The sequence below is a fragment of the Choloepus didactylus genome, chromosome 13 (assembly GCF_015220235.1).
Source record: "Choloepus didactylus isolate mChoDid1 chromosome 13, mChoDid1.pri, whole genome shotgun sequence".
Lineage (NCBI taxonomy): Eukaryota > Metazoa > Chordata > Mammalia > Pilosa > Megalonychidae > Choloepus > Choloepus didactylus.
This window is the reverse complement of record NC_051319.1, coordinates 82,500,722-82,518,725: the sequence shown is the minus strand read 5'-3', so window position 1 is coordinate 82,518,725 and position 18,004 is coordinate 82,500,722. Positions and strand designations below refer to the sequence as shown.

Below are 18,004 nucleotides of genomic sequence, written 5' to 3'. Positions count from 1 at the left end.
ATAAATGGGAACAAAAACCAAATGAAAAATAGGGTGGGATGGGGGGGGGATGATTTTGGTGTTCTTTTTATTTTTATTTTCCATTCTTATTCTGATTCTTTCTGGTATAAGGAAAATGTCCAAAAATAGATTGGGGTGATGAATGCACAACTATTTGCTGGTACTCTGAACAGCTGATTGTACACCATGGATGACTGTATGGTATGTGAATATATCTCAATAAAACTGAATTAAAAAAAAAACAAAAAACTTTGGCTTCTGTGTGGGACCAAAGCAAGAGATTTTTATTTGGTGCAAAATTTATACTTTCTGTAGCACACTATATAGTTTAACTTGTATGGTCAGTTTACTCAAATATCATAATTACATGGAAACTTGACTAGGGAGTGAGATTTTGTTGGTTTGTACATGTAAGCATGAAGCACCAATACAACTCAGAGTAATCTAGGCAGAGAATAAAAAGTATTTGCAAAGCCCTCTTGAGGTACTGGGGAAAAATCTGAAAATATTAAACTTCTCCAGCTGGGGAATCCCTGATATTCTCGCAAGCATTGGGGACCACAAGCTTAGTAGGCTGAGATCTTGATCTTGGAACTTGCCCTTATAAAGCTTGTTATGGCAAAGGAGAGGCTAAGCCCACTCATAACTGTGCCTAAGAGTCACCCCCAGAGAACCTCTTTTGTTGCTCAGATGTGGCCTCTCCCTGTCTAAGCCAACTCAGCAGGTAAACTCACTGCCCTCCCCCCTACATGGGACATGACTCCCAGGGATATAAATCTGCCTGGCAATGTGGGACATGACTCCTGGGGATGAGCCCAGACCCTGCAACATGTGATTGAGAAAGTCTTCTGGACCAAAAAGGGGAAGAGAAATGAAACAAAATATAGTTTCAGTGGCTAAGAGATTTCAAATGGAGTCAAGAGGTCATTTAGGAGGTAAAATTTATGCATTATATAGATATCCCTTTTTAGTTTTTAGTTTACTAGAATAGTTAGAAGGAAATATCTGCAACTGTTGAACTGCGATCCAGTATCCTTGATTCTTGAAGATGAGCTTACAACTGTATACCTTATACGATGTGACTATGTGGTTGTGAAAACCTTATGGCTCACACTCCCTTTACTCAGTGTATGGACAAATGAGTAGAAAAATGGGAACAAAACATAAATGAATAATACAGGCGAAAAGGGTATGGGATGTTTGGGGTGCTCTTTTTACTTTTATTTTTATTCTTATTTTCATTTTTTGTAGCAATGAAAATGTTCAAAAATTGATTGTGGTGATAAATGCACAACTATATGAAGATATTGTGAACAACTGTTTTATACTTTGGATGATTGTATGGTATGTGATATATTTCAGTAACAAATAAATAAACAAACAAACAAATAAATGACATTCTCTACAGTGTGGGGATAAAAGGTAGGACTTTATGAGCTCAGCTGCAAGTAAACAGGATTCAATCAAGCCTTTTCCTTCCTAGCCACTGGCGGGCAATTAACTGCCTTCATTCCTCCTTAAATGCTTCTCCTTACTGAACATCTACACTATTCCTTGTACTTTAAGCACAATGTTTTATTTTAATTTAAATAACTCCACAATATTTTAGAGAAAGTTTGAAATTCAGGAATTTTAAATAACTTGATCAGGATTACTTGGCTAGCAAATGAAGGATCTAGGATTTGCCCCCATGCCCTGGTAACTTGCCCTTTCTACTGCTTCTCAAGAGCATGCCACTGGGAAACTGCCCATCTTTTTCTGAGTGAGCAGGAGAGTGTGTTTGGTTGTAGAGATAGTGATGGGGGAGGTAGAAGAAGAGGCCCCTGCCTGTTGACCTTCTTCCAAGAGAGAGAAGAGAGTGCAGCCTGTAACCTTGGACCCTCTACCTGACGTCCAAACATTGTTGGATGGGTGGAGCTACCTCAGAGGAGAGCCCAGTGGCATGAGTGATTCATCCAGAGCTGCTTCTCCTTCAAGACTCCACACTTTTTTGGACCGTGTGCTGCATGGCTGAAAAAAGCCCAGCCCCGTACATGCAGAGAATGTGTTGACTCAGAAACATTTTTAATATTAATAAGCACATGGTGATGCAGGCTGTTTGTTCAGGGCCAATGTGCTACCTAAATTGAATGTGCCAAACTCCCTCTTCCCCCAATTCCTCCTCTCCCCAGGTCCTGGCTGTTAGCCACATCTTTCTGGCAGGGAGAGTCCGTTCCCTCATTCCCTCAAGCTGTTAGTCTGCAAAGCTCATTTGCCAACTGAGTAGCTGCCCCAGGCTCTGAGGTCTCTCCCAGGCCACACGTGCACATGTGTGCATGTGTGTGGTGGGGGGAATTTTTTTCCTTCCTAAACTGAAAAGAGAATCCATTGGTTTTTCTACCTTCTGTGACTTAGTTTGCCAAATCTGCTATGGCAAATACCACATAATACATTGGCTTAAACAACAGAAATTTATTGCTCACAGTTTGGAAGCTAGAAGTCCGAAATCAAGGTCTCAACAGACCATGCTTTCTCACAGAGTCTGTAGCATTCTTGTGTTGGCTTGCCACAATCCTTGGGGTTCCTTGGCTTGCATTTCTGCCTCTGTCACACAGAAATCTGTTTCCTTGGTCTCCTCATGTGGCTTTCTCTGACTTCTGGCTTCTTCTGACTTTGGGCTCCTTCTGACTGACTGCATCTGAATTTCCTTTGCTTATAAGGACTCCAGTGATATGGATTAAAGCCACCCTGATTCAATCCGGCCTCACCTAAGTAGGAGCTTCAAAGACCCTACTTGCAAATGAGCCCACACCCTTACTAATAATATCTTCGAAGATCCTGTTTACAAATGGGTTCACACCCACAGGAACACAGATTAAGACTTGAACGTGTCTTTTGTGGGGTTCATGGTTCAATCCCCAACACTTCTGGAATATGTCATAGGATAGGCACTCGGTTTCCCATCTGCTTTCACGAAGCAGGCATGAGCAGCTACTCCCTGAGGCAAAAACTATGGGTTGGGTTTTCTTGAGGATAACCAAACTAGATTACTTCTCATGGAGGTGCTGCCCACAAAACTTTATGTCATTTTCATTCCACACCAAATAGAGCTGCTCCTCTTCCCCTCAGCCCAAAATTCGTTCAAAAATTCATTCATTCAACAAATATTTATTGAGCACCTACTAATAGCCAGACTCTGTTCTAGGTGCAGGGATATGGTGGTAACAACACAGAAAAGGACCCTGCTCTCATGGAACTTGCATTTTAATCAGGTGAGGCAGATAAGAAACGAGTAAACCAATATCAGTACCAGAATGAATATCAAATAAGTGGGTATGACAGAGCAGGGATCAGATTGGCAAACTACAGCCCACGGTCCAAATCGCTCACTGCCTGTCTTATAAATAAAATTTATAAAGTAAATAAAGAATGCTCAGCAGGGGACTACTTTATATTTTCTCTTTTTATTTATACTTATAAATTAATTTTTTGAATTGATTCAATGAGTGTAAATTTGAAAAAAAAATAGAAAAGGATATGCAGAGAAGTCTCTCTCCCAACCCTGTTTAGCTATCCAGTTCCTCTCCTTTTAAGCAACCAATGTTAATTTTCCTGTACATCCTTCCAAATAAATTTATTCATATAAAAGCAAATACATCTGTATAGTCTATGCCCCACCACCACCACCATCAAAGGAGATTATTTTAAATTAGGAAAGCACAAAAGACTTGTAATCTAGGCTGACTTTGACTGATATGAAGGTGCCAGGCAGGTGAAGTTCTCAGAGCAGTGGTTTTCAGGCTATGGGAACAGCTGGTGCAAAGGCCCTAAAGCTGGATCAAGCATGACAAGTACTATGATGACAAAGAAGGTTCATGTATTTGGAGCACAATGGCCCAGAGGGCCATGATTTAAGATAAGTTGGAGAGAAATTAGGAAGCAGGAAGAGTCTCCTCTTAAAAGCTCTATAGTATCCATATATCTCTGCTCCTGAGTCTCCACACTGGGATGGGAGTGAAGTTATCCTGATACCTAACCCTAGCCTTCTTTGCTAACCTCTTGAGTCTTAAAGAGGTGCTACTCTGTTTTTTTTAATCAATCTTAATGAAGTTTATTTTTATAATATATTCTAATTTATTTTGATGCAATTTTATTGAGATATATTCACATATCATACAATCACCCAAAGTGTACAATCAGTTGTTCACAGTATCATCATATACTTGTGCATTCATCACCACAACCAATCTTTGAACATTTTCATTACTCCAAAAACTAATAATAAAAAGTAAAGTAAAAAAGAACATCCAAAACATCTCATACTCCTCACCCCCTATTGTTCATTTACTTTTCTTAAAATACCATTTTATTGAGATATAGTCACACACCCTACAATCATCCACAATGTACAATCAACTATTCACAGCACCATCATACAGTTGTGCGTTCATCACCAGAATCAATTTTTGAACCTTTTCCTTACTCCAAAAAAATAAAAATAAAAGTAAAAAGAACACCCAAAACTTTCCATTCCCTCCATCTCACCCTATTCTTCATCTAATTTTTGTCCCCATTTTCCCACTCATCTGTCCATACATCGGATAAAGGGAGTGTGAGCCACAAAGTTTTCACAATCACACAGTCACACTGAGCAAGCTACACAGTTACACAATTGTCTTCAAGAATCAAGGTCACTGGGTTGCCGTTCAACAGTTTCAGCTATTTCCTTCTAGCTGTTCCAATACACTACAACTAAAAAGAGATATCTATATAGTGCATAAGAATACCCTCCAGAGTGACCTCTTGCCTCCATTTGAAATCTCTCAGCCACTGAAACTTTATTTTGTTTCATTTATCTTCCCCATTTTGGTCCAAGAAGATTTTCTCAATCCCATGATGCTGGGTCCAGGGTCATCCCCAGGAGTCATTTCCCATGTTACCAGGGGGATTCATACCCTTAGGAGTCATGTCCCACATAGAGGGGTGGGCAGTGAGTTCACCTGCTGAGTGGACTTAGAGGCTACTCTGTCTTTTAATAATAGAATTCATCTGTATATGCTTGTATATATTTGTATGATCATGGAGAAAGGCATGGAGTATGACAAGGGTATGGAAGAGGAAGTGAGGATAACATCACTAGCATTTCTAGAGGCAATCAGAATTCTCAGTCCAAAAGCTTGGTAAATAAAGGCTTTGTAAAGACAATGATTATCAACCTGAGCTGAGTTCCACCCAGAGCTTTGCTGTGCAAAAATGTGGGGAATTCTCAATTTTTGCAATAGCTGGGTGGCAGGAAATTTTCAATCTCAAGTTTCCTGTAAGCACCTTCCTTGTGTTCAGGATCTTGGGGAAGGCAAGTGAAGTTGAGCACATAATCCCTACCTTGAAGGAGTTTATAATCTAGCTAGGGAAGAAAATTTGAGCAAGTGAAATAATGATGGGTGTATTAGTTAGGGTTCTCTAGGGAAAAAGAATCAAAGAGAGGTGTCTCTGAGTATCAAATTGTAAAACTGACTCACGCAACTGTGGATATGCATGAGTCCAAATTCTGTAGAGCAGTCAGCAAACTGTCAACTCCAATATTGTCCAGTGAACTCCTCAGGAAACGAACCGGCAACTTCAAGGAACTCCTCAGGAAATGCTTCACTGGGCAGTCAAAGAAGTGAAGGTCCTCTGTCTGTCTTGCTTATAAGTCTTCAACTGATTAATTGGATTAAATCCAGCCAATTGCATCCTCTCATTGTGGAAGGCACGCCCTTTGGTGAGTCATCAGTCACAGCTGCAGTCAATTGACTGATGATTTAATAAACCAGCCTGTTGGTTTATTAACCAGCCTCAAACATCCTCACAGCAATTGTTAGGCCAGTGTTTGCTTGACCAGACAGCTGGGTACTATCACTGGCCAAGTTGACACATGAACCTAACCATCACAATGGTTAACCTAGATGGCACAAACTGGTTCAGAGAAGCTAAGGATTGACACAAGCAAGAGCTATCAAAGAACCTTTCATGGGGAAGGTTACATGTGAGCTCAGTCTTCAAGTATAGGGAGAATTTGAATAAAAATAATGATATCCTTTTTTTCCCCCCCGTTTTTTAAAATCCAGTTTTATTGTGATATATTCACATACCATACAATTCACAGTGTACAATCAATTGTTCACAATACCATCATATAGTTGTGCATTCATCACCATAATCAATTTTTGAACATTTACCTTACTCCAAAAAAATAAAAATAAAAATAAAAGTAAAAAAGAACACCTAAAGCATTCCATTCCCCCCATCCCACCCTATTTTTCATTTAATTTTTGTCCCATTTTTCTACTCATCTGTCCATACACTGGATAAAGGGAGTATGAGCCACAAGGTTTTCACAATCACATGGTCACACTATGTAAGCTACGTAGTTATACCATTGTCTTCAAGAATCAAAGCTACTGGGTTGCAGTTCAACAGTTTCAGGTATTTCCTTCTAGCTATTCCAATACACTAAAAACTAAAAAGGGATATCTATATAGCACGTAAGAATGCCCTCCAGAGTGACTTTTCGACTCCATTTGAAATCTCTCAGCCACTGAAACTTTATTTTGTTTCATTTCGCTTCCCCCTTTTGGTCAAGAAGATTTTCTCAATCCCACAATGCCGGGTCCAGGCTCATCCCCGAGAGTCATGTCCCGTGTTGCCAGGGAGATTTACACCCTTGACAGTCACGTCCCATGTAGGAGGGAGGGCAGTGAGTTTACCTGTCAAGTGGGTTTAGAGAGAGACAGGCCACATCTGAGCAAAAAATAATGAGATCTTAATTAAAAAGAGATAATATGAATAAAGAGGACAGCAATTGGCACAGTAACCACTCAATCACTGGCAGCTTCTTATTCTAATCATCATCACCATCAACATCATCATCATCATCATCATCATAGCCACTTAAAGTCTGCAAAGCACTTTCTCATAAATTATGTCATTTGATATTTACAATAATCCCATGATTGGGTAGGGCGAGCATTACTGTTTCCGTTTTACAGGTGAAGAAAGAGGCTCAGGATGATTAAATACCTTGCCCAAGGTCACAGAGCAGAAACTGAAACCCAGGGGTCTTAACTCTAAGTAGTGCAGGTCTCCCTCATTGTGGGGAGAGGAAGGAGCAATTCCAGCAGGCAGAACAGCAGGAACGAGAGAAAGAAACAGGGAGCCTTGGTAAACCCAATTACATGTCAGTTGCACCAGGCGTGCTTTCTCTTTAAAGGAGCCTGCGTGCTCTGCCTTCTCTCCTAAATAGTCCCCGTATTCCCAAATTACAGGTCCCGGCTCAAGAAAAGGAGAAACTTGTTGGTGGACAAACTCAGTGGAGTGGAGAGCGAGAGATAGTCACCATTTCTACAATCTCATTAGCACTGCAGACCTACACACACAGGCATCCGACCTGCACGTTGTCAGCAGTAAGTTAGTAAGCCTGAGGCCTGAAGTAAATTAGGCCATGTCTCAGAAAAACATGGCTATGTGACTCATATTTTAAGTATTCATGTGGATTAAAATGCCATCCACTGCTTTACTGGTCACCTTTCTTTTCTCAGGCTCCTGCTGAATGGCTGGAAGGCCTGTCTTCCACACCTTGCCCTCAGACCCAATTGAACACACTGGCATTGCCCTGTCACTTCCCAGGGAAGACTGGCTGAGATGAGACACCAACCCATTGTCCGTCAGAGCCAGACTCTGAGGCCAGCGAGGCTGGGGGCTTCAGTGACTGCCTTTGGAATGAGGCTGTCTTCTGGGTTGCCCCTGGCAACCAAGCTGCACGAGTGCACTCATGAATGTTTGAGATCCGTGCATCTCCTAGAGGAGACTTGGGAGCTGGGGAGGAGGGGGAGGTCCCTGAACCACAGGATGCAGGGAACATGTCAGTCATTGGCCTCCTCTCCTTCTCCCAGACCCTTCTCTCTGATGAGCACAAGTGTCCTCCTCTCACCAGTCTTCCCCAGGTCAACAGGATCAGCCTGAGATTCTCCATGAGGACCATGGAGTGTATGCCCTGATGAGGAAAACCTGTCCTATTTGTCCTGTAGCAGACAGAGATCTGGGCTTCAAGTACACAACACATCGTGGGCCAGTTCCTGGCACACCATATGCCCTCAAATGTTTAATTCCATTTCACTCATTAAGCTTCAGCATTCCCTTCCCCAGGAAGCCCACCTTGTCTGGCCTATTTGCCATGGGCAGGGAGAGGCACTCCTCCCAGATATTCCCACAAAACCCTGAGCATCACTCTATCAGAGTGTATATTTATGCTTTTGTTATCTCCTAAAGGCTAAGGGTTGTGTCTTATTCTAGCAAGGACCTGGCACACAGTAGGCCAAAAAAAAAAAAAAAAAAAAAAGTGCTTATTGAATGGATAAGTGAATGAATGAGACCATAAGATTCTGACAGGAGGAAACAGAGGAGGCAGGAGGGAGCATTTTAAGTATGGGCTAAAGGGAGCAGAATGTGCAGAGCATAGAGGGGCTTCAGAATGATTCAACTTTGTCTAGAACGTAGGGTGTGTGGAGTGAGCACGGAAGGTAGGCTGGGGCCATACGGGACAGTCTTGAAAACTAAATTAATACATCTTGGACAGGGCCACATCAGAGTAGTAGGAAGACAGATCTGGCCAGGTGCGTGGGATGGACTGGAAGGGTGAGCCAGCTGACAGGGAGACTAGTCAGGAGACTGTTTTGACAGGCCGTACTTGATATGTAAAGGGTCTAGACAAGAGCAGTGGCAGTGGGATGTGAAAGCAAGAAATAAAGAAACCACCCATCCAGACCCTGTTGGTTGGCTTCTTCATGCAGCCTAGGCACGTCAGCTGCTGCCTGACCTTGGTTAATTAGCATCCTGTGGTTGCCATTTGAGCTGACTGGCCACTGAGTACTTTGCTCTCTGCAAAAATCCTAGCTGCCACTCTAAGTGCTGTGTTTCTTCAAGGGAGCAGAGTGGTAGTGAGGTGGAGGGTAAGTCCAGGAGAGCATTTCCCAAGCCAGTAGTCCTGGAACAGTGTCCACTGTATATCTGTAAGCTTTAGCAAAGGAAAAAAAATGAGTTTTCTGCTCAGATAATTTTGAGAAACTCCAGGTTAAACAAAGGGAAAATCAATGTCTTTACTAGAGTATTTTACGGCGGGGTGGGGGCGGTGGTCCTATACTCCTCAGAGTTTACTAATCTTAAATGACAATGGAGCCTTTTTCATACCACACCCACTCACAGGTCCTAAAAGAGCAATCAGAAAACAGTTGGGAGGCTCTAGAATCAAGCTTGTTTGCTTTGCCTCCTGCAGGACACGTTTGGAACACATATGTCAAGCACACTGCCTGCACACCCCCATCCCATTTGGGGAAGTAGACTCACCCACAGCCCTATGCAGGTGAAGTAAAGAAGCTGGTTACAAGTTCTGGCTCTGAAGCTAATCTGCCTGAGTTCAAATCCTAGTTCTACTGCCAGATAAAGCTTTCACACGAAAAGAAAATTGCAGACCAATAACCCTTATGAATATAGTTGTAAAAATCCTCAGCAAAATCTAGCAAACCGAACTCAACAGTACATTAAATGGATTATACACTATGACCAACTTGGATCTATCCCGAGAATACAAGGGTGGTTCAACATATGAAAATCAGTCAATGTAATGCACCACATTAATAGAATGAAAAAAAGAAAACCACATGATCATCTCAATTGATTCAGAAATGGCATTTAACAAAATCCAGCACCCCTTCTTGATTAAAAAAAAGCTAGGAATAAAAGAGAACTTCCTCAACATGATAAAGGGTTTTTGAAAAACCCACAGGTTATGTCATACTCAATGATGAAAGACTTAAAATTTTCCCCCTAAGATAAGGAACAAGAAAAGGATGCCTGCTATCAACACTGCTATTCAATAATTTTTTTTTTTTTTTTTTTTACTAGCAGAACATCACAAGTTTATTTCAGATGTAACAGCAATGTTAAAATTGACAAGTTTAATTCTTAACCACACCAGGTAAACTTAGCCATTTAAGTATTTTTAAAGTTATTCCCTCCAAAAAACTGAGGGAGCTTTTCTTTTCCACCACCACACACAAAGATTTCCCAATAGTTCTATTTTTGGAGGACTTTCAATTGATAAGTAAACTGCTTTGGGGGATATTTCAGAACTTTCTTACCAAATGAAAACTAATCTGGACAAATTATATATTGCATAGATATATCTACAGATTCTCTTCTTTAGAACAGAAATCAATTATCATATAGTATAATTTTTACCTATTCATCACACAGTAAAAACTATCTATCCTGAAAAATATGATGGACACATTCTGTGATCTTCCAGTTAATAGAATTATTTATTGTAATACCTCCAACAAGAGAATTTTTATTATATGTCAAAATTACCAACTCATCATGGGACACGCAATTCAGTCTTTACTGATTCACAGGCATATGAATTAGTGCCCAGCTTTTCTCTCTCCTTAAGTGGATGGAATTGATGCAGGACGATTAACCCTTTACAAACATTTACGATTTAGGTTAAGTTATTGAAAAGTGTGGAAAAAAGAAAACTATAATGACAGGGAGCCTGCACAATCAATTCAAAATTTAAATTTTTTCCCTCCTTAAATAACATTTACTTAATTGTCATGAGGCAGCTATTCTGTTTTCAATAACCACATTTAGGGATACATTCATAGGACTGTTTAGATAGTCCAGGCAAAATGGTTATAGAAATAGAGGCAATGTCATCTCAGAAAATTCATTTACATATCAAAATCTATTTTGATAACCTGAAGCTTACAAAAAGAGTGAATTCTTCAAACTAATGCCTTCTGTAACTCAAGCACTCTTCTCTTGGCAAGAGCAAGCTGAAGTTTATCCACGAAGGTTAAAGGTGCTTAACATGAAACCTTTCTTCTAAGCCTAGATTCAGACTGCTTAAAAAACTGATGCTCAAGAAACAGTGTGGTCTTTGTAGATTTTTACTATCTTAAGACTGGAGCCCTATATGTTCATTCATCAACTACCTTCTTTTTCTGTATTATTCTTGGCACTCAATAAGACTGTTTAAGTCTATTACACTTTCACATTCTCAAATAAGAATTTAGGATTATAAAATGTGCATAAATATTTTGTAAATAGCATATCTGGAGAGATGACACTTTCATACCAGAATTTTACATAAGAGGATAAACGTTATGAATCAACCTTCCTTTCAAAGTCAAGCAAGAGAAAACTCAATCCTTGTGTAGTTTTAAAATCTAATGGGACATTGTAAAAGGTCATCAGTATTGACAATCTAAAAAATTTTAAATATTGAAGATGGGACTACGGGAGGAAAAGACAAAAATTTCAGATGTTTCCCATCTTTCAAAAAAAACTGATCAATATCAAAGCCACTTGTCTACGTGCCAGAAAATATTCTGGCATAAGTCAGTTCTGTCAGTAGAGGAGGTCACAGTGACATGTGCATTATTAACACTTATAGACTTCTACTTTTCCAAGAATAGAAGCAATACGTTCAACAATTCCACTCTTCCCCAAATCCTTAAACTCAACACTGTAGGCACAGAGTGTAATCAAATCTGGGATGTTCTCCAACAGGTAAGCAAAGGCGCAGCTATGTTCTCAAAAATACTGCCTAGATATTCTTCCCTATTAAATCAAACACTCAGAGGCCACAGGTTTAGCAGCCTGCATTAGCTGACATTAAATGCATTTTTTGTGCCACAAATACAGCTAAACTTCCTTTTAAGTACTTTTTAATATGTCCAAGAGAAAACACCTGCTTCAGGTTTAATTAGGGGTCTTGACCAATAAGGACATAAACTCCATTTTTAACAATGTTGACTAAAACTACTATTGGGTTCACTGAAGAAAAAGGGCAGGAGAAAAAAAAAGGTAAATCACAACAAACCTCTTTAGGTCAGTTAAAGGCATATCTCTAGCTGGGATATTAAAATAAATTAATCTCACCAGCTCACACTCTAAAAGTTAATTCCACTGGTAACAATCAACAGCAGGAAAAACAAACCTGCTAACAACTAGCCCACTCATTAGCAAAAAGCAGTTTAACTCAAATACTGAGACCAAAGTATAAACACTACCTAACCAAACTGCCCCATCTACCTCAACCACCAGCAAAGAAGAAAGGAAACAACTGCATTAAAAAAACAAAAAACAAAAACAACAACAACCAAAGCTTAAGTATTTCTTACAAGGATAATAATGGTCCAACTCCTGAGATGGTGCTCAGAAGGACTAACAGTGGAGTGAAGGCAATGTTTAGGGATTAGTATCCCACAAATAGTCTTTAAAAAACCCAAAGTACCACAAACACACTAACTTGTCTATGAATTAGAGAACAAGATATTGCTGCTGCTTCTTTTTGTCTTTTGAAATATACAATATTTTGTAGGCTCTGCCCTTCAATGTGAAAGCAGGACATTTTAAAAAATTAGCTAAAAAATTTGAAATTATTTAACACCCCAATTTTTGGAACCATATACTTTAACTGTGAAACTAAACATACCTACACCTTCTCCCTCCCTCAATGAAACCACCTCACGAAAGTCAGAAAACTCAAACAATCCAAACATGATTAATGTCCTTGAAAGTATTAAAACTTTTAGAGAAAAGGAAGGAAAGATAGAAAAAAGAAAGAAAGAGAAACAAGAATAAAGAGGGGGGAAGCGTTAAAAGAAAGAAGGGGAAAAAAATCAGTGGGCCTCTCTTTTATTTGGCGACAAGCAAGTGCAAGAAAGTTCATCTGTAATTTGTTCAGTTATCTGTTTTATGCACATCTGCATTCTGGCCAGAAGGGACTTTGAGGTTTTTCTGCAACACATGAGCATCTGCAGGCTCTATCCTCTTATAATAGTTCTTCTTTGTCTCAATAATCTCAAAGCCAAACTTCCTGTAGAAGTCAATTGCTGACTCATTGCTGATCTGGACATGCAGATAGATGTTGTCAAAAGTGCCATCTTTTTCACAGATGTTTAAGACATGATTTAACATTTTAGTTCCTATTCCTAGCCTTCGGTAAGGTGCCAGACATCCTAGTGTCATGATGTAAAGTCTCTTCTGATTCTGTGAATGATCCACCCTACAGCATACCGCACCTACTGCAATATCATTGAAATAGGCAAGTTTCGCCAGCTCGCCAACCTCCAGTACATCCTTGTAGAATTTGTCATTGTAGCTGACTGGAAAGATGACTTGGTTTAATCTCTTCAACTGTTTAATATTGTGTGGTGTCACATCTCCTAGCTCGATCCGGCTACCTTTCATCTTCCCCGTCTGCTGAGGCCGTCGTTACCACCGATATCAACGCCGTCGCCGCCGCCGCCCTGTGCTCTTCGTGCCCTCAGCTCGGGCCACTCTACCCTACAAGCCAGTCTCCTAGCCTGGGGCAGGGAGCTGAGCGGGTGACGGAGGCCGCGAGAGTCAAGCGCGGCCCTGTGTCTCCGGAGGGGGCGGGGATGTCTCCCGCCACCGTGCTGGTGCCGCCGCTTCTCCACACGTGCACACGGGGCGCTCCGCTCCAGCTCCTGCTATTCAATATTATACTAGAAGTGCTAGCCAAAGTAATTAAGTAAGAAAAAGAAATACAAGACATCCAAATTAGAAAGGAAAAAATTAAACTATCTCTATTTACAGATGACATGATCCTATAGATAGAAAATCCTGAAGAATCTACAATAAAGCTACTAGAGCCAATAAATGGATTCAGCAAAGTGGCAGGGTGCAAAATCAAAACACAAAAATCAGTGGTGTTTTGATACACCAGCAATAACCAGTCTGAAAAGGAAATCAAGAAAACAACTTATTTACAATAGCAACTAAAAGAATAAAATATCTAGAAATAAATTTAATCAGGGATGTAAAAGACTGCTACACAGAAAAACACAAATTGTTATTCTGTGTTTATGGTTTGGAAAACTTAATAACATTAAGCTGTCAATACTATCCAAAGTGATATACAGATTCAATGCAATCCCAATCAAATTACAACAGCGTGTTTTTGCAGAAATGGAAATACTAATCATCAATCATCAGATTTATTTGGAAGGGTAAAGGGCCTCATGTAGCCAAAACCATCTTGAAAAAAAGAACAAAGTTGGAAGACTCATACTTTCCAATTTCAAAACTTAATGCAAAGGTGCAATAATCAAAACAGTATGGTACTGGCACAGTGATGGACATATAGATAAACCAATGGAATAGAATTGAGAGTTCAGAAATAAATGTTAATTAAACATTTTATTTTGAAATAATTCCAAACTTACAGAACAGTTACAAAAATAACACACACACACAAAAACACAAAACCCAGAGAACTAGAACATATCCCCCCACCCAGATACCCAGATCCAATAACTTTTAACATTTTTCCATGTTTGATCTATTATTCTTTCTGTCTATCTATGTATCTATCTATCTATCTACCTATCTATCTATCTATTTTCTGTCTAGCTTTCTGGTCTAGCTATCTGTTTATCTGTATATTTTCTAAACACACGAATGTAGATTATATACTTCATGTTCTTTGAACCCTTAATACTTCCATGTATATTTCCTAAGAACAAGGATATTCACTTATGTAATCACCTTAAATACAGTTATCAAATTTAAGAAATGTAAGATGGCCAATTGATTTTTGATAAGGGTGCCATATCCTCTCAATGGGGAAAGTATATTCTCTTTAACAATACGGTGCTGGGAAAACTGGATATCCATATGCAAAAAAATGAAAGTGGACCATACCTCACACCATATTCAAAAACTAAATCAAAATGGATCAATGACCAAATTACAAGAGCTAAAACTATAAAACTCTTACAAGAAAACATAGGGAAATATCTTCAGGATCTTGTACCAGGCAATGGATTCTATGTACTATATACCAAAAGCATGAGAAACAAACAAAAAATAGATAAATTAGACTTCATTAAAAGTAAAACCTTTTGTATGTCAAAGGACATTAACAAGAAAGTGAAAAGACAACCTACAGAATGGGAGAAAATATTGGAAACCATATATCTGATAAAGGTTTAATATCCAGAATCTATGAAGAACTCCTACACATCAACTACAAAAAGATAATCCAATTTAAAAATGGGCAAAGGCCTGGAATAGACATTTCTCTACAGAAGATATACAAATTGTCAAAAGCACATAAAAAGATGCTCAACATCATTAGCCATCAGGGAAATGAAAATCAAAATCACAATGAGATACCACCTCATACCCACTAGAATGACTATTATTTTTAAAATGGAAAATAACAAGTGCTGGTGAGGATGCAGAGAAACAGGAACCCTTGTACATTGTTGGTGGGAATGTAAAATGGTGCAGCCACTGTGGAAAAGTTTCATATTTCCTCAAAAAGTTAAGTATGGAACTACAATATGAATCAGCAATCCCACTTGTAGAACTGAAATCAGGGACTTGAACAGATATTTGTACACCAATTTTCACAGCATTATTATTCACAATAGCCAAAACACAGAAGCAACCCAAGTGTTCATCAACCGATGAATGGATAAACAAAATGTGGTATATGAGATATTATTCAGCCATAAAAAGGAATGAAGTTCTAAAACATGCTACAACATGGCTAAACCTTGAAGACATCATGTTTAGTGAAATCAAACAGACACAAAAGGACAGATATTGTATGATTCCACTTATATGAAAAAAACAGAACATACAAATTCAAAGAGACAGAAAGTTAGAGGACAGGTTACGGTGGGAGTGGGGTGGGAGGAGAGGGGTATGGGGAGTTAATGCATAAATGTTGCAGGATTTTTCTATTTAGGGTGAAGAAAAAGTTTTGGTAATAGATGGGTGGTGACGGTAGTATGACATTGTGAATGTGATTAATGCCACTGAATTATATGCTTGGGAGTGATTGGGAAGGGAAATTTTATGTTGTATATAGGTACCTTAATTTTTAATAAGGGAAAGAGACTAAGGAGATGATGACAATTAAAGGCAATCCATGATCCTAGACTGGATCTAATAATGGAAGAGAAAATGCCCAAAAGGACATTACTGGGACATTTGGAGAAATCGGAATATGGACTGTATGCATTTATATCAATGTTAAATTTCCAGAACTTAATAGCTGTACTTAAGGGTGTTACATAGTGAGTGTCCCTGTTCTCAGGAAATATACCTGGAAGTGCTGAGTGTTAGAGAAGCATGATGTATGCCTCCTACTCTCAAATGTGTATAAAATAGATAGATTATAGATTGGGTAGATAGGTACATAGGTACACAGGTAGATAGGTAAATGTGTAGCTAGGTAGGTAGGTAGGTAGACAGACAGACAGATGATAGGGATATATATATATAGAGAGAGAGAGAGAATGATACAACAAATGTTGCAAAACACTAATAGTTGGTAAATCTAAGTATCTGGGTGGGGTACACTTTGGAATTCTACGTCTTGTTTCTGTATTGTTTTTGCAACTTTCCTATAGGTTTGAAATTATTTCAAAATAAAATTCTTTAAAAAAAAAATCCTAGCTCTATCACTTAATAGTTACTTAGTTTTCCATGCTTCAGTTTCCTTGTCTACATAATGGGGAATATATCAGAACCTAATTCCGTAAGGTTGCTTGGGGGATTAAATTAGTGACATAAGGTGCTTAGCCCTGTACCTGGCATATAGTAATTCCTCAATAAATGTGAGCTATGTTAATCATCTTATACAACTATGTTTTCTATGATGAGAGCCCAAGCCCTCCAATCATAGCTCCGAACCACGGTGAGCACTAACTAGGAGCGATCTGATGAAGCTTAATATGAAATGGTGAAGGGTATTTGTATACCAATATTCATATCAGCATTATTCACAATAGCCAAAAGATAGAAACAACCCAAGTGTCCATGAACAGATGAATGAATAAACAAAATGTGGTATATACATTCAATGGAATATTATTCGGCCATAAAAAGGAGTGGAGTTCTGGTACATGCAACAACATGGATGAAGCTTAACGACATCATGTTGAGTGAAATAAGCCAGATGCAAAAGGACAAATATTATATGATACCACTTATAAGAAATACCTAGAATAAGCAAATTCCTAGAGTCAGAAAGTAGATTACAGGTTACCAGAAGTAGACAGACAGTGGGGGTGGGGTGGAGATTGGGAAGTTATTTCTTAATGGGTACAGAGTTTCTGTTCAGGGTGTTGAGAAAGTTTTGGTGAAGGATAGTGGTGACAATAGCACAACATTATGAATGTAATACCACTGAACTGTATACTTGAAAGTGGTTAAAATGGGAAATTTTGTTGTATATATATGTTACCACAACAACAAAAAAATTTAATGGTGAGGGGTGTCAGATGGTCTCTTTGGGAAATTAGGAATGGAACATGGGGCCAAATGATTAGTGGTGGGAGTGAAAGCTGAAAAGACGCATAGAGAGAAGAGCCACGATACACAGTTGAGTAATAAAGGCTCATGGCAAGCACCTGTGTCCAGGATCTAACCCTTGCTCTCCATGCTCAGATTCCCATTTTCCTGTTTTCCCTCCCTTTATCAGAGTGAAACCAGACCCTCAGATATTTCAAGCCAATGGTTTTCCGGCTGGGGTACCAACTCAACAGGTATGTGTTCACTCTTACGGTATGAGTAAGGAGCTCATGTCGCATCCTCCATGGCTAAAGGGACACCCCTCCACTGTATCTCTCACTCTCATGCTTACTTGAACCCAACAGCTTTCACACATTCCAAAGAGAGGCCTTTGGGTTAGGAAATAGAAGGAAGGGATGGAGAAATAATAATTCCTTCCACCTATACAGCATTTTACAAAGCACTTTCACATATATTACCTCATCTGATTTTGCTAATAGCCTTCTGAAAGTATTATTGTCCACATCTTTGAGATGAAAAACTAAAGATTAGAGAAATTCAGTGAATAGCCCAAGGTCACTCAGTCCCAGGGGGTAGAATCAGGACCTGAGCCTAGCACCTCTGATCTCTAAGTTAGTGGCCTATCCACTGT

At 39.3% G+C, this 18,004-nt stretch overlaps 1 protein-coding gene across 1 annotated transcript; it reads right to left on the bottom strand.

Moving 5' to 3' along the window:
* Positions 1 to 10,719: 10,719 nt before the first annotated feature.
* Positions 10,720 to 13,525, bottom strand: LOC119507629 (N-alpha-acetyltransferase 50). Its single transcript, XM_037800837.1, has one exon. The coding sequence runs from the start codon at positions 13,270 to 13,272 to the stop codon at positions 12,763 to 12,765; it is 510 nt and encodes a 169-aa protein (XP_037656765.1). The 5' UTR covers positions 13,273 to 13,525; the 3' UTR covers positions 10,720 to 12,762.
* Positions 13,526 to 18,004: the final 4,479 nt, after the last annotated feature.